Genomic DNA, 25,476 nt, shown 5'->3' with positions numbered 1-25,476 from the left:
ATCCTAAATCTGAGTTATGGTCACTATCTCCAAAATGCTCCCCTACTCCCTGGGCTCATTTCCAAATATTAGGTCCAGAACTGCTCCCTCCTTTGTGGGGCTTTCTACGAACTGGCTAAAAAAGTTCTCCTGGGACAGGATATTGCCGTCGGCATGCGGGAGTGGGCCCGACACATAAAATGATGCACGATGACATCGAGAGTGCGTCCCAACGTCATGGCACGTCATTTCGATATTTCATTTGGCGGGCGCACACTGGAGGCAGCTGTGCATCCGCCGAATTGTCAACAGCCTATTTAGGCCATTAAAAAAAATAAGTAAACTTGTTAAGAACGCTGCCTGTCCAACCTTAAGGTTGGCGGGCAGGCGAGGAGCCCAAATGGCCTTCGCGTTTTTCAGGAAACCTCATCCATGGGCAGGATGAGGTTTCCTGAAGGTTTCATAAAATAATTAAATACATTTTCAAAACTTCATAAACATGTCCCAGCTTGTGTGACAATGTCACATGATGGGACATGTTTAAATAAATTTTTACTTTATTTATTAAAAACTTTTATAATCCATTCAATGTCCCTAAGGCAGCTCCGTGCCTCAGGAAGACTCCTGCATTCTTTTGCATGCATGCGCAAGAGTGCAGGCCCCGACTCTTCCTCCTCCCCCCACCTGCACAGTTAGCGTTGACACTATCAGCCACGCGTTACACTGGGCGGGTCTTAATTGGCCCATCTGGGTAAAATGGCCCTGCCCACTCCTGGGCCACATGAAAACTTCTCCCCCTGGATGCAACTGAAGAACTTTGCTCCCTCCCTACCTTGCACTCTAAAACTATCCCAGTTAATATTTGGATAGTTAAAATCCCCTATTATTGCCTTATTATTCTTACACTTCTCTGAAACTTGATTGCATATTTGATCCTCTACCTCTTCCTGATTGTTTAGGGGCCGAAAGTACCCTCCCAACAGCATGGTTGCCCCTTTTGTTTTTTTTACTTCCACCCATATGGTCCCATTTGATGATCCTTCCAAGATATCATCCCTCCTCACAGCTGCAATTGATTCCTTGATCAATATTGCGACCCCCCCACCCCGCTGCCACCACCTTCTAGCCCCCTCTCTATCTCAACTGAATACCCTATAACCAGGAATGTTCAGCTGCCCTTCTGTTAGCCAACTCTCGGTCATAGCTATGATATCATACTCCCACGTGGCTGTGCTCTCAGCTGTTTTGTTCCTCGGGCTCCTTGCATTAAAAATATATTCCATTTAGCCTTGCTAAACTTACTTCTTTCTTATCTAGCCTATGTTTCCTCTGCCTTCCAGACTCACTCACTAGCATTTTAACTTCTAATTCCATCTCAGCTTCTCTCCCCTCTGATCCATTTTTCAGGAAACCATTCCCCTGCCAATTTAATTTAAATTCGCCCCAAGAGCATTAGCAAACCTCCCCGCGAGGATGTTGGTCCTGTTCCTGTTCAGATCTAACCCATCCAACTTGTGCAGGTCCTACCTTCACCAGAAATAGTCCCAATCCCCCAGGAATCTAAAGCACCAGCACCATCTCTCCAGCCATGCATACTTCTGCTCTATCCTATTGTTTCTATACTCACTACTGCATGGCGCCAGGAGTAATCTGGAGATTATTACCTTTGAAGTCCTGCTTTTCAGTTTCCTACTAACTGCCTAAAGTCTGCTTGTAGGACCTCATTTCTCTTTCTTCCTATGTCATTGGTCCCAACATGGACCACGACCTCTGGCTGTTCACCCTCCCTCTTCAGAATTTAAATCTAGCAGGCGTCAGGTCTACAAAATCCTGTTCTGCTGCCAGTCTGATACAATGTGCTGATGGCTACATGAGTCTGTAAAACAGTATACATGGCAAAGAATCAATAAAACTGTGCATTGGCAGCAAAAGCAGCTTTGTTTTCTAGCCCTGGTGTGAACGTTGGCCATATCAGGAGAGGAAAAAAGACTACTCAAAGTGTAATAAGTTGGCTGTGGTTTGCACTGGGTCCACATTTTCCCTCAAAAATTGAGCAATTGTCTAAAGCAGCAATTGACAACTGATATAGCAAGGTTACGTCTGAAAGGAAGATATCACCAGATTCCTGTCCCTGAAGCAACACAGAAGATTTAAAAAGACAGCGGTTCAGGACACTAGTCCACTTACCTTTAATGGTCTTACAAAAGCAAAATACAAAGGATGATGCCAGCTTCAAATAATCTCTTTCCTTCCGCTCCTCACCTTCTTTAACTTCACTTTTGAAGATTGGTGGATAGCTCATATCCACAATAAACCCACCGACTCTCACAGCCTCCTTGACTACACTTCCTCACAACCTGTTTCCTGTAAGGCCTCCATTCCATTCTCCCAATTTCTCCACTCCATCACATCTATTCTGATAATGCCATCTCCCCTATTAGCTTTTGATATGTCTTCCTTTTTCCTCAACCTACAACTTTCCCCACCATAGTTGACAGGGCCCTCAATGTGTCCGGTTACAATTTAGTATATTGTATGTGAAGCTCACAATGCGGTCTCCTCTACATTGAAGAGACTAAATGCAGATTGGCGGACAGCTTTCTGGAACACCTCCATTAGTTCATAATTATGACTCTGAACTCCCAGTCACCTGTCATTTTATTGTCTACTCCACTGACCTTTTTGTCCTCAGCCTCCTACACTTATAATGAAGGTCAGCATAAGCTCAAGGAACAGCACCTCATCTTTCAATTAGGCGCCTTCTAGACTGAATATTGAGTTCAACAATTTCAGATCATAACTGTCATGAAGTTAATTTATATATTATTGGAAAATATTTTTCTTTTAAAATAGAGTCTGTGGGTGTGTCTTAATTGGATTAAAGCCAGCTAGTCTGGGTGCTTTGATGTATATAGTTTTGATAGGTAAGAGAGATAGCGTGCATTTGCATTTTTTGAATAGAGCATTCAAGAAGTGGGGCAAAAATTGACACCTAACAGATACCAAGCCATATGTTTATATTACTAATAAAATTGGTACTATGGAAGCGGTTTTATTGTTAGAAGAGGCTTGTGATATAATGAGAATTTACGTTCAATGGGCAGTGGTAGGTATAAGTTCAGCAGTTTTCAGGTGTGCAGGGAAAAGGCAATGTGAGATCAAAAAGTAGCTGGAAGGGTCCAACTGTCTCCACAGGAACCAAAGTGAAAAGAATCTCATTTTAAATTTGTAAGGTGAAAATGCTTTGTCTGGTGTCTGGTTAAGTCTATGGGTTGCTGTTGCCTTAATGGAGATTAGTTTGGGAATTTATTAAAAGTTATGATAGTAGCAATTTGTAGCCATGTGTATATATTTTAATCTGTGTAAATTAATAAAATGTTTCATTTAGTTTAATGCAAATCCTTGAGAACTGTGGTCTGATTCCTGAATTTAGAGTCACATCTCAAACATAACACTTAAACTAATAGGTTATGGCAGTTGTCTAAAGTTTCCCTCTGGGATTTTTAACACAGCTTTACCAACTGCATCGGTCATAATAACCTCCACTCCTTTTTTGTTTTTGGATGACAATTGCTGATAATTATTCTGCATTTTCCCATTGACATCACTTCTAGGCACATCTTTTGATTCTTTGGTTATCCCGTTACCGCTCCCCTTATCCCCTGTACCATCATGTCTTCTGTCATTCAAAGTCTCCTATCTTCCACCTTATCTCAGGCCCTTTTGTTCTTTCCTCTGCTCCCCTCCTTTCCTGCCGCTGTACTTGCTTTAAAATTCTAAAATCTCTAACTTTTTCCAGTTCTGATAAAGCTCATCAGCCTGAAGCATCAACGCTGTTTCTCTCAACACGGCTGCTGTCTGAGTATTTCCAGCATTTTATGTTTTTATTTAATATTGTCTTCCTCATTCTTAAAGTTTATCTTTGATGCATTGCAATAGATCCATCAACTGTTGACACTCCTACATCTTTGCCAGAAGTAAAATACTGCAAATGTTGGAAATCTGAAAGAAACAGAAAATGCTGGAAGTACTCAACTGGTCAGGATGCATCTGTAAAGAAAAATAGAGTTGACGTCAGTTTCTCTCCACACATGGTGCCTGGCCTGCTGAGTATTTCCAGCATTTCCTGCTTTTATTTCATCGATCGTTGCTTGCTGTATCTTTACAAGAACCATTTGTTTCTCTCCTATTCCTGCGTTGCCACTATAAATCTTCCTCCAGTCCAAAAAACATCCATTAATCTCCATTGTTTCCCATCACTCGGCCAACTTTGTATCAATGTTGCTACTGTCCCTTTTATTTCATGAGCTCTAACTTTGCTCCCGAGTCTGTTGTTTGGCACTTTATCAAATGCCTTTTCAGAGTCCGCGTACACCACATTAACAGCTTTCCCCTCATCATCCACCCTCTCTGTTACTTCATCAAAAAAACTCTAGTTAAACACAATTTGCCCTTAACAAATCATGTTTGCTTTTCTTAATTAATCTGCATTTACCCAAATGACTATTAATTTTGTCCAAAATTATAATTTCTAGAAGCTTCCCCACTATCGAAGTTAAACTGACTGGCTTATAGTTGCTGGGCTTATCTTTACACCTTTTTTGAACGAGATGTAACATTTGCAATTCTCCAGTCCTCTGGCACCACCCCCAAGTCTAAGGAAGAATGGAAAATTACGGCCAGTCCTTCTGCAATTTCCACTCCAACTCCCCTCAGTAGCCTTGGGTGCATCTCATCTTGTGCCTTATCAACTTTAAGCACAGACAGCCTATCCAATACCACCTCATCAATTGTAAACCCTCCAAGTGTCTGAACTACTTCCTTTCGCCATGCTCTGCATAGCATGTTCTTCCTTGGTAAAGACAGAGGTAAAGTATTTACTTAATACTTCAGCTATGCCCTCTGACTCCATTCATAAATCACCTTTCTTGGTCCATAATCAGCCCCATTCCTCCTTTAGATGCCAGTCTCTTTTCATACTCCCTCATTGCTTTTTCACTTCCTCTCTGAACCTTCTCTTGGTTGCATTACCCACCAGACATCTGTCATAAGCACACTTCCTCTTCTTCATCTTAATCTCCATCTGTTTCGTCGTCCAAGGTTTGTTTGCCATGCCTTTCCCCCTCATGGGAATATACCTTGACTGTGCCTGAACACATATTTCTTTAAAAAGTAGCTTATTTTTCTGTAACCATTTTGCCTGCCAACATTATTAATAATTTAACGAAGTAAAAAAATTCAATTGTACAGAAACAAAATTCAAAATTGCCATTAATTCTAGTGAAAAAAATCAGTAAATCACTTGATTCATGCAACATTTTAAACTAAAATCTCTTCACCTTAGACCACCACCACCTGGAAGTTCCCTTCCAAGCCACTCACCATCCTGACTTGGAAATTTATCGTCGTTCCTTCACTGTCGCTGGGTCAAAATCCTGGAACTCCCTTCCCAACAGCACTGTGGTTGTACCTATACCACATGGGCTGCAGCGGTTCAAGAAGACAGCTCATCTTCTCAAGCGTAATTAGGGATTGGCAATAAATGCTAGCCTAGCCAATGACACCCACATCCCGTAAATGAATAAAGAAAACACATTTTTAGAAGGATTTGAAGTGATCGCATTGAATCATAAAAAAATTCTGACAGGGAAGCCACTAAAAGATGGTCCAGGTATTTTTATTTTTGTTTTGGATTTCCAGCATCCGCAGTTTTTTGCTTTTATCAAAAGATGGTCTCTCCTGGCTGAGATATTTTAGGTTCTTAAGCCAGGGGAACCACCTCTTAGTGGCTTCTCTGTCAAGCCCCTTCAGAAACTTTTATAATTCAATGAGATCACTTCTCATTTTTCTAAATTCTAGAGTGTAGGCCCAACTTCCCCACTATAGGACAACCCCTTCATCCCAAAAAACAATTTTGTCAATCTTTGTTCTATGCCTCCAAGACATGTTTCCTTCCTCAGATTATGAACACCAAAGTACATACAGCACTGCAGGTCTGCTCTCACCAAAGCCCTATAACAATTGTAGCAAGATTTCCTTGTCTTATATTCCAATCCCCTTGCAATAAAGACCAACATGTCATTTGTCTTCCTAATTGCTTAATGTACCTGCATGCTAACTTAGTGTTCCTTGTATAAGTACACCCAAGGCGCTCTGAGTGTCAACATTTAGAAGTTTTGCACTATTTAAAAATATTCTGCTTTTCCATTCTTATCACTTAAATGAATAATCTCACACTTCTCACATTGTACTCTATCTGCCAACTTGTACTCTTAGTTACCTTATCTATATCTCTTTGCAGATGAGAAGTCAGGTCTATAACATCAAAAGGGTTACCTTCAAAGAAATGAAGGACAAATTTGAGGAAATTGCAGAGGTAACCGGACAACTTGTTCAATAACGTCAGTACAGGACAAATGGCAGAGGAACTGAATAGGTACTTTGCGTCAGTCTTCACAGTGGAAGACACAAGTAACATCCCCAAAGTTCAAGAGAGTCGGGGGGCAGAGGTGAGTATGGTAGTCATTACCAAGGAGAAGGTGCTAGGAAAACTGAAAGGTCTGAAGGTGGATAAATCACCTGGACCAGATGGATTACACCCCAGAGTTCTGAAGGAGATAGCTGAAGATATGGTAAAGGCGTTAGTGGTGATCTTTCAGGAATCACTGGAGTCAGGGAGGGTCCCAGAGGACTGGAAAATCACTAATGTAACCCCCATGTTTAAGAAGGGAGTGAGGCAAAAGACAGGAAATTACAGGCCGATTAGCCTGACCTTGGTCGTTGGTAAGATTTTAGAATCCATTATTAAGGATGAGATTTCAGAATACTGGGAAGTGCATGGTAAAATCAGGCAAAGTCAGCATGGTTTCATCAAGGGGAGGTCGTGCCTGACAAATCTGTTAGAATTCTTTGAGGTAACAAGTAGGTTAGACAAAGGAAAGCCAATGGATGTTATCTACTTGGACTTCCAGAAGGCCTTTGACAAGGTGCCGCACGCACAGGATGCTGCTCAGTAAGATAAGAGCCCATGATGTTAGAGGCAAGGTGCTAGCATGGAGAGAAGATGGGCTCTCTGGTAGGAGGCAGAGAGTGGGGATAAGGGGGTCCTTCTCAGAATGGCGGCCGGTAACCAGTGGAGTTCCGCAGGGGTCAGTGTTGGGACAACTTTTCACTTTATACATTAATGATCTAGATTAAGGAACTGAGGGCATCCTGGCTAAGTCTGCAGATGATACAAAGATAGATGGAGGGACAGGTAGTATTGAGGAAGCAGGTAGCCTGCAGAAGGATTTGGATCGGTTAAGAGAATGGGCAAAGAAGTGGCAGATGGAATACAACGTGAGGAAGTGTGAGATCATGCACTTTGGTAGGGAGAATAGAGGCATAGACTATTTTCTAAATGGGGAGAGAATTCAGAAATCTGGACGCAAAGGGACTTGGGAGTCCTAGTCCAGGATTCTCTTAAGGTTAACTTGCAGGTTGAGTCGGTAGTTAGGAAGGCAAATGCAATGTTGGCATTTATTTCAAGAGGACTAGAATATAAAAGCAGGGATGTGCTACTGAGGCTTTATAAGGCTCTGGTCAGACCACATTTAGAATATTGTGAGCAATTTTGGGCCCCGTTTCTCAGGAAGGGAGTGCTGACCCTGGAGAGGGTCCAGAGGAGGTTCACAAGAACGAACCCAGGAATGAAAGGCTTAACATATGAGGAACGTTTGAGGACTCTGGGTCTATACTCGATGGAGTTTAGAAGGATGAGGAGGGATCTGATTGAAACTTACAGAATACTGAAAGGCCTGGAAAAGAGTGGACGTGGGGAAGATGTTTCCATTAGTAGACAGACTAGGACCCGAGGGCACAGCCTCAGAGTAAAGGGAAGACCTTTTAGAACAGAGATGGGGAGAAACTTCTTTAGCCGGAGAGTGGTGAATCTATGGAATTCATTGCCACATAAGGCTGTGGAGGCCAGGTCATTGAGTGTATTTAAGGCCAAGATAGATAGGTTCTTGATTAGTAAGGGGATCAAAGATTACAGGGAGAAGGCGGGAGAATGGGGTTGAGAAACTTATCAGCCATAATTGAATAGCAGAGCAGATTCGATGGGCCGAATGGCCTAATTTCTGCTCCTATGTCTTATGGACAAATGGCATCCTGTTAAAGGAAGAATACTGAGCATGCATAACTACTCAGGGAGCTCAAACTAAACAAATATGACCTTTTATAAAACAAGAGGCAAATCAAAGGTTAAAAATAAAGAGAAAAATTACCTCTACAAATCCTGAGGAGAAACAAGTTCACTGGGATGAACATAGCAACATGCTTAAAAAAAAGTTGAGCAAACAGCGACCTAGAAAAAGACACAGCTGCAAAAGCAAAACACACGAGTATTTTCTTCAGTGTTTCATAGCAAAAGGATAGTCAATCAGGGAAGAGATGCTTGGTCATGAACTGGGAGCGGAATGATTATTTCCTACAAAAAAAGGTGTGAACAATATGTCCTTCTAGAACAGAGATAATGTAGAAAAACTTAACTATATATATGATATGGAATCAAAGGCAGACTAAAAAGGTCTCAAAACCAATAAATCCTTCCAGAGTGTTGACAGAAAGTAGGAAGAACATTTGCAAGACACTGACACTCATGGCAGAGTAGTTGAGCACTGAGGAATGTCTATAGGTTGGAAACAAGCCAATGTGATGCCCATGATTTTTAAAAGAATGACAAAGGCAAACACAGGCAATTACAAATGTATTAGTCTTACTTGAATTCCCATCAACACAATGGAATTGATCTTAATAAATTTGGATTAATGTCCAATAGCCAACATGGGCTCGGAGCAGGATACGCCTGCCTATCCTTTTTGACTTCAAGGAATTGGCACTTCCAATGGACAGAAGAAAACCTGTTGTACTTTCAAAAGGCATTTGCAAATTCTACATTGCAGATTATTAGTTAAGATGAGAGCTGTAGTTATTCAGGGTAAATCTTGGGATTGATTTGAAAATTATTGAAGTCGAAACAATGGTCCTTGTTGAAGGAGTTTTAGTGAGGCAAAACCATTCCACATATTGGTCAATGTTTGTGAAGACTTCTCTAATATCAGTCCTAAATTTCTCCTTTGCTAGCCAGAGCCTCTGTCTACTGTCCTATTAATGTAACTTACTTTGGAGTAATTTCCCACATTTAGCTTTTCCACAAAATTAAATATGCTGTATTTCTTGGAAGGGCAACGTACAAACTTACTGCTATTGAAGAGTGTTAACCATAATTTTTTATGCTCTTTGAAATATAGGTACCAATGATGAGGTTTGCTGTTTGAAATCTTCAACCATATTAAACTCATAATAGAAATGAATAAAGTTTGTACAATGCTGTACTGTTCACTTTCAGACTGAAACACACTTGACTTTGCTAAAAATACGTTTGATTCTTCAATGCTTCCCAAGTAAAACGAAGTAAGTTATTTTTCTTCACTTTGTGACTTTATTTGTAAAATATTGTGGCCACCAGAATGTTCATATATGTACCATACATGCACTGTCCCTATTTGCCTTTGCACAATTTTGCCTCCAGCTAAAACTTCAGACGAGATCATACATTAAACAATTATTTAAATTGTAGGGAGCAGAACCATACAAAGATAGGTGCTTCATGTGTAGAACACAAACATCCTATTTACTCACAAATTTTATTCCCATTCAGTTGTCCAGACCCAACAAATGTGTGATTTCACAAAGAACAAGTACTTTATTATAGTTATAGCAACCTGAAGCATTTGAACTAAACATCACCGTTAATAATACAGTATAACATTGTATGCAAAGAAGTACCAGCAAGTTCATAATGAACTTTGATTTGTGGGTCCAGCAAGTTTCATTCTTTTGTGAATGAAAAAAAAATTCAAAGAGTTCTCTTTTACATTTGCAGTGTGCGACCATTTATTTTCAGGCTGCATTTAGCAAATTTTAGTACAGGCTGGTTTCTTAGTGATGTGCAAACTCACTCTTATTAAAGAGCTATTGATTACTAAATGCACCTACATGGGGAAGGTGGTGTACAAAACATATCTTCTGTGCTGTAAACAAGATGATTTCTTTACAGAGTGGAAGCTCAAGAATTGCTTAAGTAGCAGAACAAATTCTTGCAAGAATGGGTGGGTGAGAGTCTTGAGCAGTTGTGGAATACTTGCCTTTGGCATAGGTTTGCTGTACAGTTACGGAGCAAGGCCTAAAGGAAGCTTTGTTAAAAAGAAATTAAAAAGCACACATGACTTTTAAAATTGAAGGAAAGGGCTCACAGCCTAAAATCATTTCCCTAATAAAGAGCATGCAGCACTGTTTTGATCTGCAAAGACTCAATTATTCACCAGTGTCAATGATGTAGTTCAAAGGACACAGTACAAGCAAAAGGGATTGTTGATTATGATTGTATTTTAGAACACACAAAAGGCAAAATACCTCATCATCTGTCCATTGTGACAGTCTCATAAATTTAATATAATAACTGATTCGTGTAAAGATTGCAATTACCCTGAAGAAAGCAGCAATTACAAGTAACTCAAGTCTTTTACCCTACTGTAGTGTCACGGCAGTCCCTTTTGCCTGCAAGACTGAGTCAATATGCTAACAGTTAACAGATGTAGCACAAGGGACAATCCACCTCAACTGAAAGCAACCAGAATCCTTCATGATGGACATCATTTTTTTTTGCAGCTAGACTTTCATTTAGGCTACCAAATTCATCCTGTGGGTAGATACCCTACAAAGGAAGGGCATCAAAACATCATCCCGACTTGTGATCCACAGACCTAGAAGTGGTAACTGTGGTCAGCTTCACTGAAGACCATCTTCATGGCAGCTGAATGTTTACCGAGTGCATCACAAAGAAACATCACTGTGACAAGATGCTGTTTAAAGTTTAGCATTCCTACTGTGATGTAGACAGCCATGATTGTATTGTGAATTCAGCTGATTTTCAATGTGCAGCAGATTTTAATTTTCATCTTCACTAAGGCCTGACAGATGGTTTACAAATTTTCAGCCCCCAAAGTTGCAGGATCCTGTTTATTGGCAAGTGCAAGCCCACTCCAGTTCAGGTGTATCTCGGCATTTCACACTGTTCACACCGGTTCAGCGCTGGGTGGTTCAGAAAGGTGCAGCTGTTGCAATTCCAAGGAGCACCTTCAAAATCCTCATCGCGTTGATGAGGTCTTGGGCTATATGCCATGACAGGGCCAGCTTCTGCAATACAAGTAAAGTTAAGTTCAGATTAACAATCATAATTTGCACACTATGGTCTTAAATATTAGCAAAGAAAATGTAATCACCAGGTTTTCTGATTCAGAATATAGTCAGCACAAATAACTTAAGAAAAAATAGGAAAACGTTGCCTAACTTCAAGTTTTTCACCTATAATCTCAAGCATCTGCACAAGCATAGTTGCCAAAAATATGCATACATTTTGTCTCAGAATAGTATGCTGGCTATTCTTTTTTATAATGAAATTCTGGCATAGTCACTCTGCCAGGTTAATAGTTAAAAAATAATCCTTTGGATAATCTCACAAACAGCATTTCCTTAACTTGCTCATTGAATGTGTAGAGTTTAAGAATCGAATCGCTGAGATAGAAATAAGACGAGATGGAAAAGTTAAGAATTTCAAAAGCTTCAGTTTTAGATTTTATGAAACTAACAATCAACCAATGCAATGTAATACAGGAACTTAGGTCAGAGTTTTCTATGTACATCAAGATATTGGTTGAAGTGCATTAACTGCAGCTAGTGCATGTTAAAGAACTGATTAATACTGTCCTTTCACCTCTGATACTTGGATTTGAACCCAAATGGAACGTGACTGTCCACAGATAGCTGTGAAATTAATCTGTGCAATCAGCACTTAGTTCGATGTAGGTGTGCCAGTACTTCAGCACTGATTCAGTCTCACTTAGAGCCACCACACAGATGGGAAATAAAAATTCTTCTAGGAGTTGAATCAGATATTTGCTTGTCAGGTGGATTCAAGACACACTGCCTGGACAGTGCTGAAGGATCTTTCATTGAGATCTAAATTGAGAATACTCAATCATGCAAAACTTGAAAGTACTTTGAACTGTGAGGAGCATAATGACATAATTCAAGAGGGCATATAGAGGTGGAAATGTAGCAGTTGAAATTTAATACAGAGAAGTGTGAAGCAATATATTTTGATAGGAAGAACAAGGAGGAACAATATAAAGGGCACAATTCTCAATGGATTGCAGAAGCAGAGACATTTGGGGTTTGTGTGCGCAAATCACTGAAGGGCAGAGCAGGTTGAGGAAATGGTTAAAAAGACATTCCGAATCCTGCGCTTTACAATAGAGGCATAGAGTGCAAAAGCAAAGAAGCTACGATGAACCTTTTAAAACACTGGTTCAGCCTCAACTGGAATAGTGCACAATTCTGGGCAATGCACTTTAGGGAAGGTATGAAGGTTTATGAGAGGGTGCACCAAAGTTTATAAGAAAGATTCCAGGATGAGAGACTTAATGAGGATTAATTGGAGAAGCTGGGGTTGTTCTCCTCAAAGCAGACAAGGTCGAAAGGAAATTTGATAGAGATGTTAAAAATCATGAGATGCCTTGATGGAGTAGATAGGGAGAAACAATTTCTGATGGTGGATGGGGCGAGAACCAGAGGAGTCCAATTTAAGATGACTGGCAAAAGCAGCAATATGAACATGAGAAACCATTCAATGAGTGAGTTGTTAGGCTCTGGAATGCACTGCCTGAGAGTGTGGAGGAGGCAGAGCCAACTCTGGCTTTCAAAAGTCAGGGAAAGGGCAGGGCATTGGGACTAACAGACATGTTCTTAGAGAGCTGACATGGGCTGAATAGCCTCCTTCCATGCTGTAACCATTCTATGATTCTATCTACAAGATACACAACAATTCGCCGAAGCTCCTTCGATAGTACCTTCAAACTCCTTACTTCTACTATCTAGAATGGCAGCAGGCAAGTGCAAAGACCAGCACCTGCTGGGTCCCTTCTAGGACACACATGTTGAAAATATATTGCTGATCCTTTACTTTTGAAGAGTCACAATGTTGGAACTCGCTCCTTCACAGCACTGTGCGTGCAGCCATAGCACAAGAACTATAGTAATTCAAGTGGCTGGTTCATCACCTTTTTCTCAAGGGTAGCAACAAATGCTGACTTTGCCAGTGATGCCCGCATTCCATGAACAAAGAAATGGCACTGAGCATGACAAGTGCATTCATTTTTAAAAAAATTTAAATGTAGAGGACAGAAGAAAATGAGGACATTTTGAATGCCAAACATCATTGTACAGCCAGGAGAGTGGAGTTGTAAGCATACAATAAAGTTGCAATGTAAACTATTACTAGCAAGTACTGTACAAGAGGCTGAATTTAAACAACTGGCAATTATGATGTTATTAAACACAATAATTCCCATGTATTTATACAATGGACACAGATAGGGGAACAGAGCTTGACCTCTGCTCTGCACTTCCCTTGGGCACCTCAAGTACAAAGTACTTATGGATATGAACTAGGTGAGTAGGCCATTGCATTAAAGAAATAAGGGAGCAAAATAGTGATTATAGTGGGTCAAAAACTAGTTTTTCTTCTCTGCACCACTACTTCACATTGATTAATTAGGTGCAACTTGTGACATCTTTTAGTTACAGTCAATGCGCTATTGTAAAGCAGTTAATGTAATGTAGTTTGCATACAATATTCTTCTAAATGAAAATGTAAACTATACTGAATTGGCTTTTTAAGTGTCTCTGTTGTTAAACTCAATCGAGTGCTTTGTTTTTCCTGTTCCAAAAAAATGTAGTATAAGACAAATTAGCATAATAGGGGCAAATGCTGCTGCATTTAGTAACACATACAGAAATTAAATGCAAATATTTTAAATTAAGTTTTTGACAAGAAATCAGTCTAGCAACTGAATGACAATATTTTAAAAATTGCAACAAAGATAGCTTTTCAATTTCAAGTGGTTCCTGCCTTCGTGCAGCGCTGATGGACAAGTCTGGTACAACATTTTGAGATCAACTATTAAGTGGCAATAAACCCTCTGTGCCATAATCTAGCTTAACCACTATATTAAAATTTGTGGTGCACATCGTTGCCAGTTAGTATTCATTTGCTGGACAATGATGCAGTGCAACATTTTTCTTCATGGATATTCTTTCTTTGTCATCACAATTTCGACACTAACAATCTAGTTAGGCAGAAGTACTTTTGAATTTACAAATATTTCAGGGTTTTTAAAAAAACTTATTACTTGTACCAGAATCATTACTGTTTTGCACGTGGATCTCTTGTTTCATATCATCAGAGGTTTGGGAATCCTGGCACAATGCCCTATTAGTGAGATTAAGATATAAATATGAAATGGAGAAACATGCAGGATTCTTCACTAGGAGTAAGGGAAACAGAACTGTTTGTATTTGAAACCACAAAATCAATATATTCGCAACACAATTCGGAATTCATCACAGCCAAAGAAATTGAATTTTAGGGTTGCAAATATTTTGAAATGGCAGTATACGACTAGATAACGTTCTATATGGTGAGACTGCAGAAAAGAAAAATCACAAGTGAACGTGTTGGGGTATTTTTGAATATTACAGATGTAATAGCCATTTGCATGTTTAACAGCAATGATTGGGATACCTTAGGGGATTGATGCGTTTAGCAACACAATTTCATTTGCGTTGTATAGGAAAAGATGATGATGCACGAGAAATCGTCGTTGCAGCAATTAGAGTTGTCTCCAAACACTGGTTTAAAACGGCCAGGCATTTTCTCATGACAGCAACTCTAATTCAACCTGCTCAGTGATATGAAAGGTGTTTGTCAATTGTATATTTGAATGTCCCGCATGAATCAAAGATTGTAAATTTTACCATTACTTAGTACATCAGTGTCTCGCCCAAAGTCCAAATTTCTAGTACTTAAGTCATTGTGTAACATGAATACAAAGAGGTTGACTTAAAAGTTTTTTTTATTGCTTAAGTTCATCTATTTAGCACGGGTAGGGAATGGGTGATGCCAGTTAATTAAAAAAAAAACCCAGCATTTTCAACCAGAAAGCTCTTCCTAATTCATTCAGGGGATGTGGGCTTCGCTGGCTGGACCAGCATTTATTGCCTATCCCTAGTTGCCCTCAAGAAGGCAGTGGTGAGCTGCCTTCTTGAACTGCTGCAGTCCATGTGATGTAGGTACACCCACAGTACTGTTAGGGAGTTCCATGATTTTGACCCAGCGACAGTGAAGAAACGGCGATATATTTCCAAGTCAGGATGGTGAGTGACATGGAGGGGAACTTCCACGTGGTGGTGTTCCCATATATCTGCTGCTCTTGTCCTTCTAGGTGGTAGTGGTCGTGGTTTGGAAGGTGCTGTTGAAGGAGCCTTGGTGAACTCCTGCAGTGCTTCTTGTAGATGGTACACACTGCTGCTACCGTGCGTCAGTGGTGAAGGGAGTGAATGTTTGTGGATGTGGTACCAATCAAGCAAACAGCTTTATCCTGGATGGTGTCCAGCTTTGTCAGTGTTGTAGGAGCTGCATTCATCCAGGCAAGTGGGTAGTATTCCATCACATTCCTGATTTGTGCCTTGTTGATGGTGGAGGCTTTGGGGAGTCAGGAGGTGAGTTACTCGCTACACGATTCCTAGCCTCTGACCTGCTCTTGTAGCCATAGTATTTATATGGCTAGTCCAGTTCAGTTTCTGGTCATGGTAACCCCCAGGATGTTGATAGTGGGGGATTCAGTGATGGTAATGCAATTGAACATCAAGGGGCGATGGTTGGATTCTCTCTTGCTGGAGATGGTCATTGTCTGACACTTGTGTGGCACGAATGTTACTTGCCACTTGTCAACCCAGCCTGGTTATTGTCCAGGTCTTGCTGCATTTGGACGTGGACTGCTTCAGTATCTGAGGAGTCACGAATGGTGCTGAACATTGTGCAATCAACAGCGAAAATCCCCACTTCTGACCTAATGATGGAAGGAAGGTCATTGATGAAGCAGCTGAAGATGGTTGGGCCGAGGACAATATACTGAGGAACTCCTGCAGTGATCTCCTGGAACTGAGATGAGTGACCTCCAACAACCACAACTAGCTTCCTTTGTGCAAGATATGATTCCAACCAGCGGAGACTTTTTCTCTTGATTCCCATTGACTCTAGTTTTACAAGGGCTCCTTGATGCCACACTCAGTCAAATGCTGCCTTGATGTCAAGGGCAGTCACTTTTACCGCACCTTGGGAGTTCAGCTTTTTTGTCCATGTTTGAACCAAAACTGTAATGAGGTCAGGAGCTGAGTGGCCCTGGCTGAACCCAAACTGGGCATCAGTGAGCAGGTTATTGTTAAGCAAGAGCCACTTGATAGCACTGTTGATGACCCCTTCCATTACTTTACTGATGATAGAGAGTAGACTGATGGGGCAGTAATTGGCCGGGTTGGATTTGTCCTGCTTGTTGTGTACAGGACATATCTGGGCAATTTTCCACATAGCCAGGTAGATGCCAGTGTTGTAGCTGTACTGGAACAGCTTTGCTAGGGGCATGGCAAGTTCTGAAGCACAAGTCTTCAGTCTTTTTGCCGGAATATTGTCAGGGCCCATAACCTTTGCAGTTCAGTGCCTTCGGCCGTTTCTCGATATCACATGGGGTGAATCGAATTGGCTGAAGACTGGCATCTGTGATGCTGGGGACATCTGGAGGAGGCCGAGATAGATCATACACTCGGCATTTCTGGCTGAAGATTGTTGCGAATGCTTCAGCCTTATCTTTTGCACTGATGTGCTGGGCTCTCCCATCATTGAGGATGGGGATATTTGTGGAGCCTCCTCTTCCACTGAGTTGTTTAATTGTCCATCACCATTCACGACTGGATGTGGCAAGACTACAGAGCTTAGATCAGATCCATTGGTTGTGGGATCGCTTAGCTCTGTCTATTACTCGTTGCTTATGCTGTTTGGCACGCAAGTAGTCCTGTTTTATAGTTTCACCAGGTTGACACCTCATTTTTAGGTATGCCTGTTGCTGCTCCTGGTATGCCCTCCTGCACTCTTCATTGAACCAGGGTTGATCCCCTAGCTTGATGGTAATGGTAGAGTGGGGGATATGCCGGGTCATGAGGTTACAGATTGTGTTCAAGTACAATTCTGCTGCTGCTGATGGCCCACAGCGCTTCATGGATGCGCAGTCTTGAGTTGCTAGATCTGTTCGAAATCCATCCCATTTAGCACGGTGGTAGTACCACACAACACGATGGAAGGTATCTTCAACGTGAAGGTGGGACTTCGTCTCCACAATGACTGTTCGGTGGTTGCTCCAACCGATACTGTCATGGACAGATGCATCTGCAGCAGGGAAGTTGGTGAGGATGAGGTCAAGTACATTTTTCCCTCTTGTTGGTTCCCTCCCCACCTGCCACAGACCCTGTCTAGCAGTTATGTCCTTTAGACTCAGCCAGCCCGGTCAGTAGTGGTGCTATCGAGCCACTCTCGGTGATGGACACTGAAGTTCCCCACCCAGAGTACATTCTGCGTCCTTGCCACCCGTAGTGTTTCCTCCAAGTGATGTTCAACATGGAGGAGCACTGATTCATCAGCTGAGGGAAGGCGGTAAGTGGTAATCAGCAGGAGGTTTCCTTGCCCATGTTTGACCTGATGCCATGAGACTGCATGGGGTTTGGAGTCGATGTTGAGGACTCCCACGGCAACTCCCTCCTGACTGTATACCGCTGTGCTGCCACCTCTACTGGTTTTTTGCTGCCAGTAGGACAGGACATACCCAGGGATGCTGACGGTGGTGTCTGGGACATTATCTGTAAAACATGATTCCGTGAGAATGACAATGTCAGGCTGTTGCTTGACTAGTCTTGAGACAGCTCTCCCAATTTTGGCACTGGCCCCCAGAGGTTACTAAGGAACTCTCAGTTGATCTCACAAGGATGTGGGTGTTGAGGTCTTGCAACTGGTGTGGGAATCTAGTAAGCAGCACTGAGGGAGTATGGTGCTGCAGAATAGTAGGAGGCTGAGACCAGAGTGAGGGCAGGCCAGGAAGTATGGCAGCAGGCTGAAGGTCTGCCTAGGGCGGCAAATACCATACACCCGTGCTGGCACCAAGACATCCAACATAAAGGAACCTGGTTTTGGTAACTGGAGCAATCATCACAGCCTCAAGTTATCACTCTGTCATGGAGTGAAATGAGACAGTATGACAATTCCTCTGGGTTTACCTTTCAGGACAACTGACAATGAAGCATATATCAGTCGGCCTGGACAACATCCCGGTTTGACTAACAAGTGAAGTTTAATATTCATGACACCCAAGTGTTGGCAATGACCACCACTAAGAAAAGGCCTCCCCCACAATGGGCTCCTTCTGCCTTTAAATACAACAATTATTGGGCAACCCAGCCATCAACATCCTGGGGAAGAGGAGGGTCAATAACGGCCAGAAGTTTAACTTTTCTGCGATATCAATATTGCGGCTACAAGAGCAGGGAAGCGACTTGGTATTCTGCGATGAATGCCACATCACTCACAGCTCTAAACCTCTCTCCCTTCTGCAAGGTTGAAGTCAGAAGTGCGATGCAATGCTAATTTGCCTGGACAGTTGCAGCTCTAACAATAGCAATTCAACAACATCTAGGGTAAATTAGTCCACTGGGTTGGTGAATTTTCAACCAAACTCAAAATCCACTCGGACCACTACAGCCACTGTGGCTGCATTTTTCATCATCTGCAGAATGCACTGCAGCAATACTCCAAGGCTGTTTCAAGAGCAACTTCTAGCTTAATGACATCTACCACTAAGAAGAAAAGCAACAAGACCATGGGAACAAAAATGCCACAAAAGTTGGACATGTTCAAATACTCCTTCACTGCTGGGTCAAAATCCCGTAACTCACCAATACCATCAGCACAAGGAATGCAGCAGTTCAAGGAGAAAATACTACCATATTTTGAGGACAACTGCAGATGGGAAATAATATGGATTTGGCAGTCATCCACATCACAAAAGTAACAAGTATGCAATCATCTAAGATGCATTCATTGAAGTCAGTATAACATTGTGAAGAGGACATTGTTTACTGGGAGGTTAACAAAGGCAAGTGACAACACACTATATCGGAGGGCCTGTGCACTGTACAAATAAAGTGGGGAACTAAATCCATTTTCTGCTGAATTCTCAACCTCGCCTTTGTACCACAAAGATATTAAAAGCTGAAGGATGAGATGTCACATGCCACCCTGTGGATGGCTCAAGCAGCATTAGCGGTCTGATAGCAAGTCATTCACCAACTCTCCAAAACAGGAGGAAGATGAGCAGATAATTACCATTGTTCCCAACTGGCCCTCATCACTCACCACAAACTAGCCTCACCCACATAATTATCTCCAGCAGTATTCCCTTAAATTCATTTCTATACTGCTCTTTTTAGAAATACAGAGAAGCTACAAAATGCAAACAGGTCATATGGCCAAAGTTTACAGCAAGAGAGTGAGACAAACTGCGTGGTCATTTACAGTGAGAGAATGAAAGGGGAGTGAGGCCTTTAACAGTGAGAGAAGAGTGTGAGACCATTAAAGAGCGCAAGAGGGAAAACAGCGTGGACAGCAGCAGATTGGTGAATAGGACTGGTAAGTATTTCTAGTTTTTAAAGTAAAAGTAAGGTCTTCAGTTTGTGTTTAGATCTCTAGTCTTTTTTTTCTCTTTTTCTTAAAGATAGCTTGTTAAGGATAAGATTGATACTGGTGTGTATAAATAAAATTATAATGAAGTGTAACGAGTGGGGATACTAGAGTAATTAATTAATAAATTGGAATAAAATATGATACCGATGGCAGGACGGGTGATGTGTTGCTGCTGCTGCATGTGGGTGCTGCTGGATGCTAAGGGGGTCCAGAGCGAACACATCTGTACCAAGTGTTGCAGTTCAAGGAACTTCGGATCTGAGTTAAGGAGTTGGAGTCTGAGCTGCAGACATTGCACCATATCAGGGAGAGGGATAGTTACCTGGACACTTTGTTCGAGGAGGCGGTCACACTTCTCAGATTAGGTAATTCAAATTTGGTCTGTGATCAGATGTGTGACTGCAGGTGAAGCAGGTGTAGGGACCCAGTGGGTAGTGTTCATGGAGCCTCAGCCCCTGCAACTGTCCAACAAGGTTCTTGCAAGCTGTGTGGATGAGAGTGGGGACTGCAGGGAGGATGAGCCAACTGATCACAGCACCGTGGTACAGGGAACCATTCCAAGTTGGGGGAGGAAATGGGAGTGTAGTAGTGGTAGGGGACAGTATAATTATGGGGATAGATACTGCTCTCTGCAACTGCGAGTGTGAGTCCCGAAGGCTGTGTTGCGTTCATGGTGCCAGGATTAAGGAATCTCCTCAGGGCTGGAAAGGAACTTGGGAGTGGGAGGGGAGGGGTGCAGTTGTCATCGTCCATGTTGGTACCAACAACATTGATAGGATTAGAAAGGAGGTTCTGCTGAAAGAATTTGAACAGTTAGGCTTACTACCTGAGCCACGGGCAAACTGGCATAGCATAAATAAAGTCAAGGAGTTTAAATACGTGGCTCAGAGATTGGTGTGGGAGTAATGCGTTTCAGTTCATGGGGAACTGGCACCAGTATTAGGGCAGAAGGGAGCTGTTCTAGTGGGACTGGCTTCACTTGTACTGTGCTGGGACCAGTGTCTTTGCAAACTGTGTAACTAGGGGTATAGAGAGGGCTTTAAACTAAATAGATGGGGCCGGGGGAGGGGGGGTTCTGGAAAGGGGAAACGTAGGCTCACAAAGCAAAAAGATATGGCAGCATTTTGCAGGGCAGCTATCTAGATAATGATATCCAGAGTGAGAGGAAGAGACAGAGTGTACAAACATTTTTTTAAAAAGCAGCGAATAGGGTTAAAGGGGGAAAAAGGAAGCAAAATTAATGGTCCTTTACTTAAATGTATGTAGCATTCAGAACAAAATAAATGAATTAGCGGCACAAATAGAGGTTATAAGGTATGATCTTAAAGCCATTACGAAGACATGGTTATAAGGAAGTCAAAGCTGGAAACTAAATATTCAGGGGTATGTGACTTTTCGAAAGGACAGGCAGGAAGGAAAGGGTGGTGGGGTAGCTTTGTTAGTACAATATAAAATAAGTGTGATAACAAGAAAGGATCTTGGATCGGAAGATGTAGAATCCATATGGGTGGAGATAAGAAATAACAAAGGGAAGAAGACACCAGTGGGAGTAGTCTATAAGCCCCCTGACAGTAGCAATGCTGTAGGACAGAGAATAATTCAGGAGATAATGAGGGAATGTAAAAAAGGCAGTACATTAATCATGGGTGACTTTAATCTTCATGTAGATTGGGAAAATCAAATTGGCAGAACTAGACACGAGGAATAATTCATAGAGTGTATTTGGGATAGTTTCTTCGAACAATGTATTGTGAATCCAACCAAGGATCAGGCTATTTTGAATCTGGTAATGTGTAATGAGGTAGGTTTAATAAATGATCTCAGAGTAAAGGATCCCCTAGGAAACAGTGACCATCGTATGATAGAATGTAGCATTCAGTTTGAGAGTGAGAAACTTGGGTTGGAAACAACTGTGCTAAACTTCACTAAGGGTAATTACAAAGGAATGAGGGCAGAGTTGGCTGGAGTGGACTGGGAAAGCAGATTAACAGAAAATACAGTTGATGAACAATGGCAGATGTTTAAGAAAATAGTTCATGACTCTCAGCAAAGATATATCACAGTGAGGAAGAAGAATTCAAGGAAAGGGATAAACCGCTCATGGTTAACCAAGGAAGTTAAAGACAGTATCAAATTGAAAGGGAAAACATACAACGTGGCAAAGATTAGTGGTAAGCCAGAGGATTGGGAAAGTTTTAAAAACCAACAAAAGATGACCAAAAAAATAATAAAGAGGGAGAAAATAAACTTTGAGGGTAAACTAGCCTGTAATATAAAAATGGACAGTAAGAGCTTCTTTAAACATATAAAGAGGAAGAGAGAGGCCAAAGTGAACATAGGCCCCTTAGAGAATGAGGCTAGGGAAATAATAATGAGGAACCAGGAAATGGCAGAGGAGTTGAATATATACACTGCTTCAGTCTTCACAGTAGAAGATACTAATAGCATTCCAAAAATACTAAACAATCAAGGGACAAATGTGTGGGGAGGAATTAAATACAACAACTATCACTAGAGGAAAAGTACTAAGGAAACTAATGGGGCTAAAGGCTGATAAGTCCACTGGACCTGATGGGTTGCATCCTAGGATATTAACAGAAGTAGCTACAGAGAAAGTGGATGCACTGGTAGTAATCTTCCAAGAATCCTTAAGTTCTGGAAAAGTCCCAGAGGATTGGAGAATGGCCAACGTAGCACCTTTATTCAAAAAGAGAGGCAGACAAAAAAAATAGGTAACTACAGGCCAGTTAGCTTAACATCTGTCATTGGGAAAATGTTGGAGTCTATTATAAAGGATGTAATAGCAGTGCATTTAGAAATACATAATATAATCAAGCAGAGTCAGCATGGATTCATGAAGGAGAAATAATGACCAACAAAATTATTAGTGTTCTTTGAGGAGGTAACAAGCAGGGTAGATAAAGGGGAACCAGTAGATGTAATATATTTGGATTTCCAAAAGGCGTTCGATAAGGTACCACACATAAGGCTACTTAATAAGCATTAGTATATTAGCATGGATAGAGGATTGGCTAACTAATAGAAAACAAGAGAGTGGGGGGTAAGGGAGGCATTTTCGGGATGGCAACCTGTAACTAGTGGAGTGCCACAGGGATCAGTGCTGTGGCCACAATTATTTACAATATATATTGACTCAGATGAGGGAAGTGAATGTACTATCACCAAGTTTGCGAATGACACAAAAATAAGCGGGAAGGCAAGTGGTAAGGGTGACACAGGAGTCTACAGAGGGATATAGACAGGTTAAGTGAGTGGGCAAAAACTTGACAGATGGAATATAATGTGGGAAAAAGTGAGGTTATGCACTTTGGCAGGAAGAACAGAGGAGCTGAATATTATTTAAATGAAGAAAGACTGCAGAAAGCTGGAGCACCGAGGGATCTGGGAGTCCTTGTGCATGAATACCAAAAAGCTAACATACAAGTTCAACAGGTAATAGGGAAGGCGAATGGAATGTTGGCCTTCATTTCAAAGGGAATGTAGTATAAAAATAGGGAAGACTTGCTAAATCTATACAAGGCACTAGTTAGACCACATCTAGAATACTGTGAACAATTTTGGTCCCCTTATCTAAGGAAAGATATACTGGCATTGGCGTCCAGAGAAAGTTCAATAGGTTGATCCCTGATACAGAGAGATTTTCTTAGGATGACAGGTTGATTAGGGTGAGCTTGTATTCATTGGAGTTTAGAAGAATGAGAGGCGACATAATTGAAACATATAAAATTCTTAGGGGGCTTGACAGGATAGATGCTGAGAGGTTGTTTCTCCTTGTGGGAGAGTCTAGGACCAGAGGGCATAATCTTAGAGTAAGGGGGTGCCCATTTAAAACAGAGATGAGGAAGAGTTTCTTCTCTCAGAGGGTAATGAATCTGTGGAATTCTTTACCGCAGAGGGTTGTAGAGGCTGGGTTAAGTATATTCAAGGCTGAGATTGACAGATTTTTACTCAGTAAGGGAATCAAGGGTTATGGGGAAAAGGCAGGAAAGTGAAATTGAGGGTTATCAGGTCAGCAATGATCTCACTGAATAGCAGAGCAGACTCAATGGGCCAAATGGCCTACCACAGCTCCTATGTCTTATGGTCTAATCCATGTTGGTATTTACACTCAAAATAAGCAAATCATTTCAATCATGTCCACCCACCCTGTTCTCATTTTCCTTCATCTCTTTTCCTTCAATCTTATCCTGAAGGTCAACATGGCTTCTATCTCAACCACAAACCCAGAAATGAACTCTGTTTTTTCTTGTGATGCTCTACATCCCTTTCATTTAATCTTATACCCAAGGCGTTTTGTATCGTGACCACTCAATTATTAAAAGCAGTCTGCTTTTATCTACAGATGTGCACATATACTATTTCTAGCCACCCTGTCCCATCATTTCATAATTTAAGCACTTTAAATCATTATCATTCCAAACTCTGCACTGTTTAAACAAAACAAAAATCCACTTTCACAGAATCACAGAATTGTTACAATGCAGGAGGCCATTCAGCCCATCATGTCTGCACTGGCTCTCCAAATGAACATTTCACTAAATTCCATTCTCTTGCCTTCTCCCCATAACCATGCACATTGTTTCTTTGCAAATAATCATCTAATTCCCTTGAATGCCTCAATTGAATTTGCCTCCACTACACATTCAGGCAGCGCATTGCAGACCTAACCACTCACTGTGTGAAAAAGTTTCTTTTCTCATATCACTTTTGCTTATTTTGCCAATTACTTAAAATCTGTACCTTCTTGTTCTCAATCCATTCATGAGTGGGAACAGTTTCCCTCTCTACTCTGTCCAGGGCCCTCATGATTTTGAATATTTCTATCATATCTCCTCTCAGCCTTCTCTTTTCCAAGGAAAACAGTCCCAACTCCTCCAATCTATCTTCATAACTGAAGCTTCTCATCCCTGGAACCACTTTTGTAAACCTCTTCTGCACTGTCTCCAATGCCTTTACATCTTTCCTAAAATGCAGTGTCCAGAGTTCAACATGACCTCTTTGCTCTTCTACGCTATGCCCCCATAATAAAGTCTAGGATACTGTATGTTTTTATTAACTGCGCTCAAACTGTGCTGCCACCTTTAATGACTTATGCACATATACACCCAGGTCCCATTGCTCCTGCACCCACTGTGGACTAGTACTCTTTATGTTACACCATCTCTCCCTGTTCTTCTTACTAAAAAGTTTCTCCACATTGAATTTCATCTGTCACCTATCCACCCATACCACCAACTTGTCTATGTCCTTTTGAAGTTCTTCTCTACCTTCCTCACAGTTTACAATGCTTCCAAGTTTCGTATCATCCACAAATTTTGAAACTGCACTCTATACACCAAGGTCTAAATCATTAATATATATCAGGAAAAGCAAGGGTCCGAATACCAACCCATAGGGAACTCCACTACAAACCCACCTACAGCCCGAGAAACATTCATTAACCACTTCTCTCTGTTTTCTGAAACTCAGCCAATTTTGTATTGATGTTGCTAATGTCCCTTTTATTCTATGAACTATAACTTTTCTCACCAGTCTGTTGTGCAACACTGTATCAAATGCCTTTTGGAAGTCCATGTACACCACATCAACAGCATTGCCCTCATCAACCCTCTCTGTTACCCCTTCAAAAACTCCAGCAACTTAGTTAAGCACAATTTTCCCTTAAGAAATCTATGCTGGCTTCCCTTAATGAACCCCCATATGTCCATGTGACTATTAATTCTATCCCAAATTATTGTTTCTAGAAGTTT

The 25,476-nt window shown here is 41.4% G+C and overlaps 1 protein-coding gene across 8 annotated transcripts in view; it reads right to left on the bottom strand.

The window, feature by feature from the left end:
- Window positions 1–9,449: 9,449 nt before the first annotated feature.
- Window positions 9,450–25,476, bottom strand: part of tab3 (TGF-beta activated kinase 1 (MAP3K7) binding protein 3) — a 136,475-nt gene continuing 120,448 nt past the window's right edge. For 6 of the 8 annotated variants that reach the window (XM_041211483.1, XM_041211478.1, XM_041211482.1 and 3 more), the window contains one exon: window positions 9,450–11,220. In XM_041211483.1, the coding sequence (XP_041067417.1) occupies window positions 11,196–11,220 (25 nt within the window). In that variant the 3' untranslated portion in view covers window positions 9,450–11,195. The remainder of the gene's footprint in view (window positions 11,221–25,476) is intronic. The other 2 variants (XM_041211484.1, XM_041211485.1) reach the window with 2 other exon arrangements.

The sequence above is a fragment of the Carcharodon carcharias genome, chromosome 18, assembly GCF_017639515.1.
Source record: "Carcharodon carcharias isolate sCarCar2 chromosome 18, sCarCar2.pri, whole genome shotgun sequence".
In the NCBI taxonomy this organism is placed as follows: Eukaryota; Metazoa; Chordata; class Chondrichthyes; order Lamniformes; family Lamnidae; genus Carcharodon; species Carcharodon carcharias.
The sequence above is the reverse complement of the archived record's forward strand: the minus strand, read 5'-3'. Positions and strand labels throughout refer to the sequence as shown.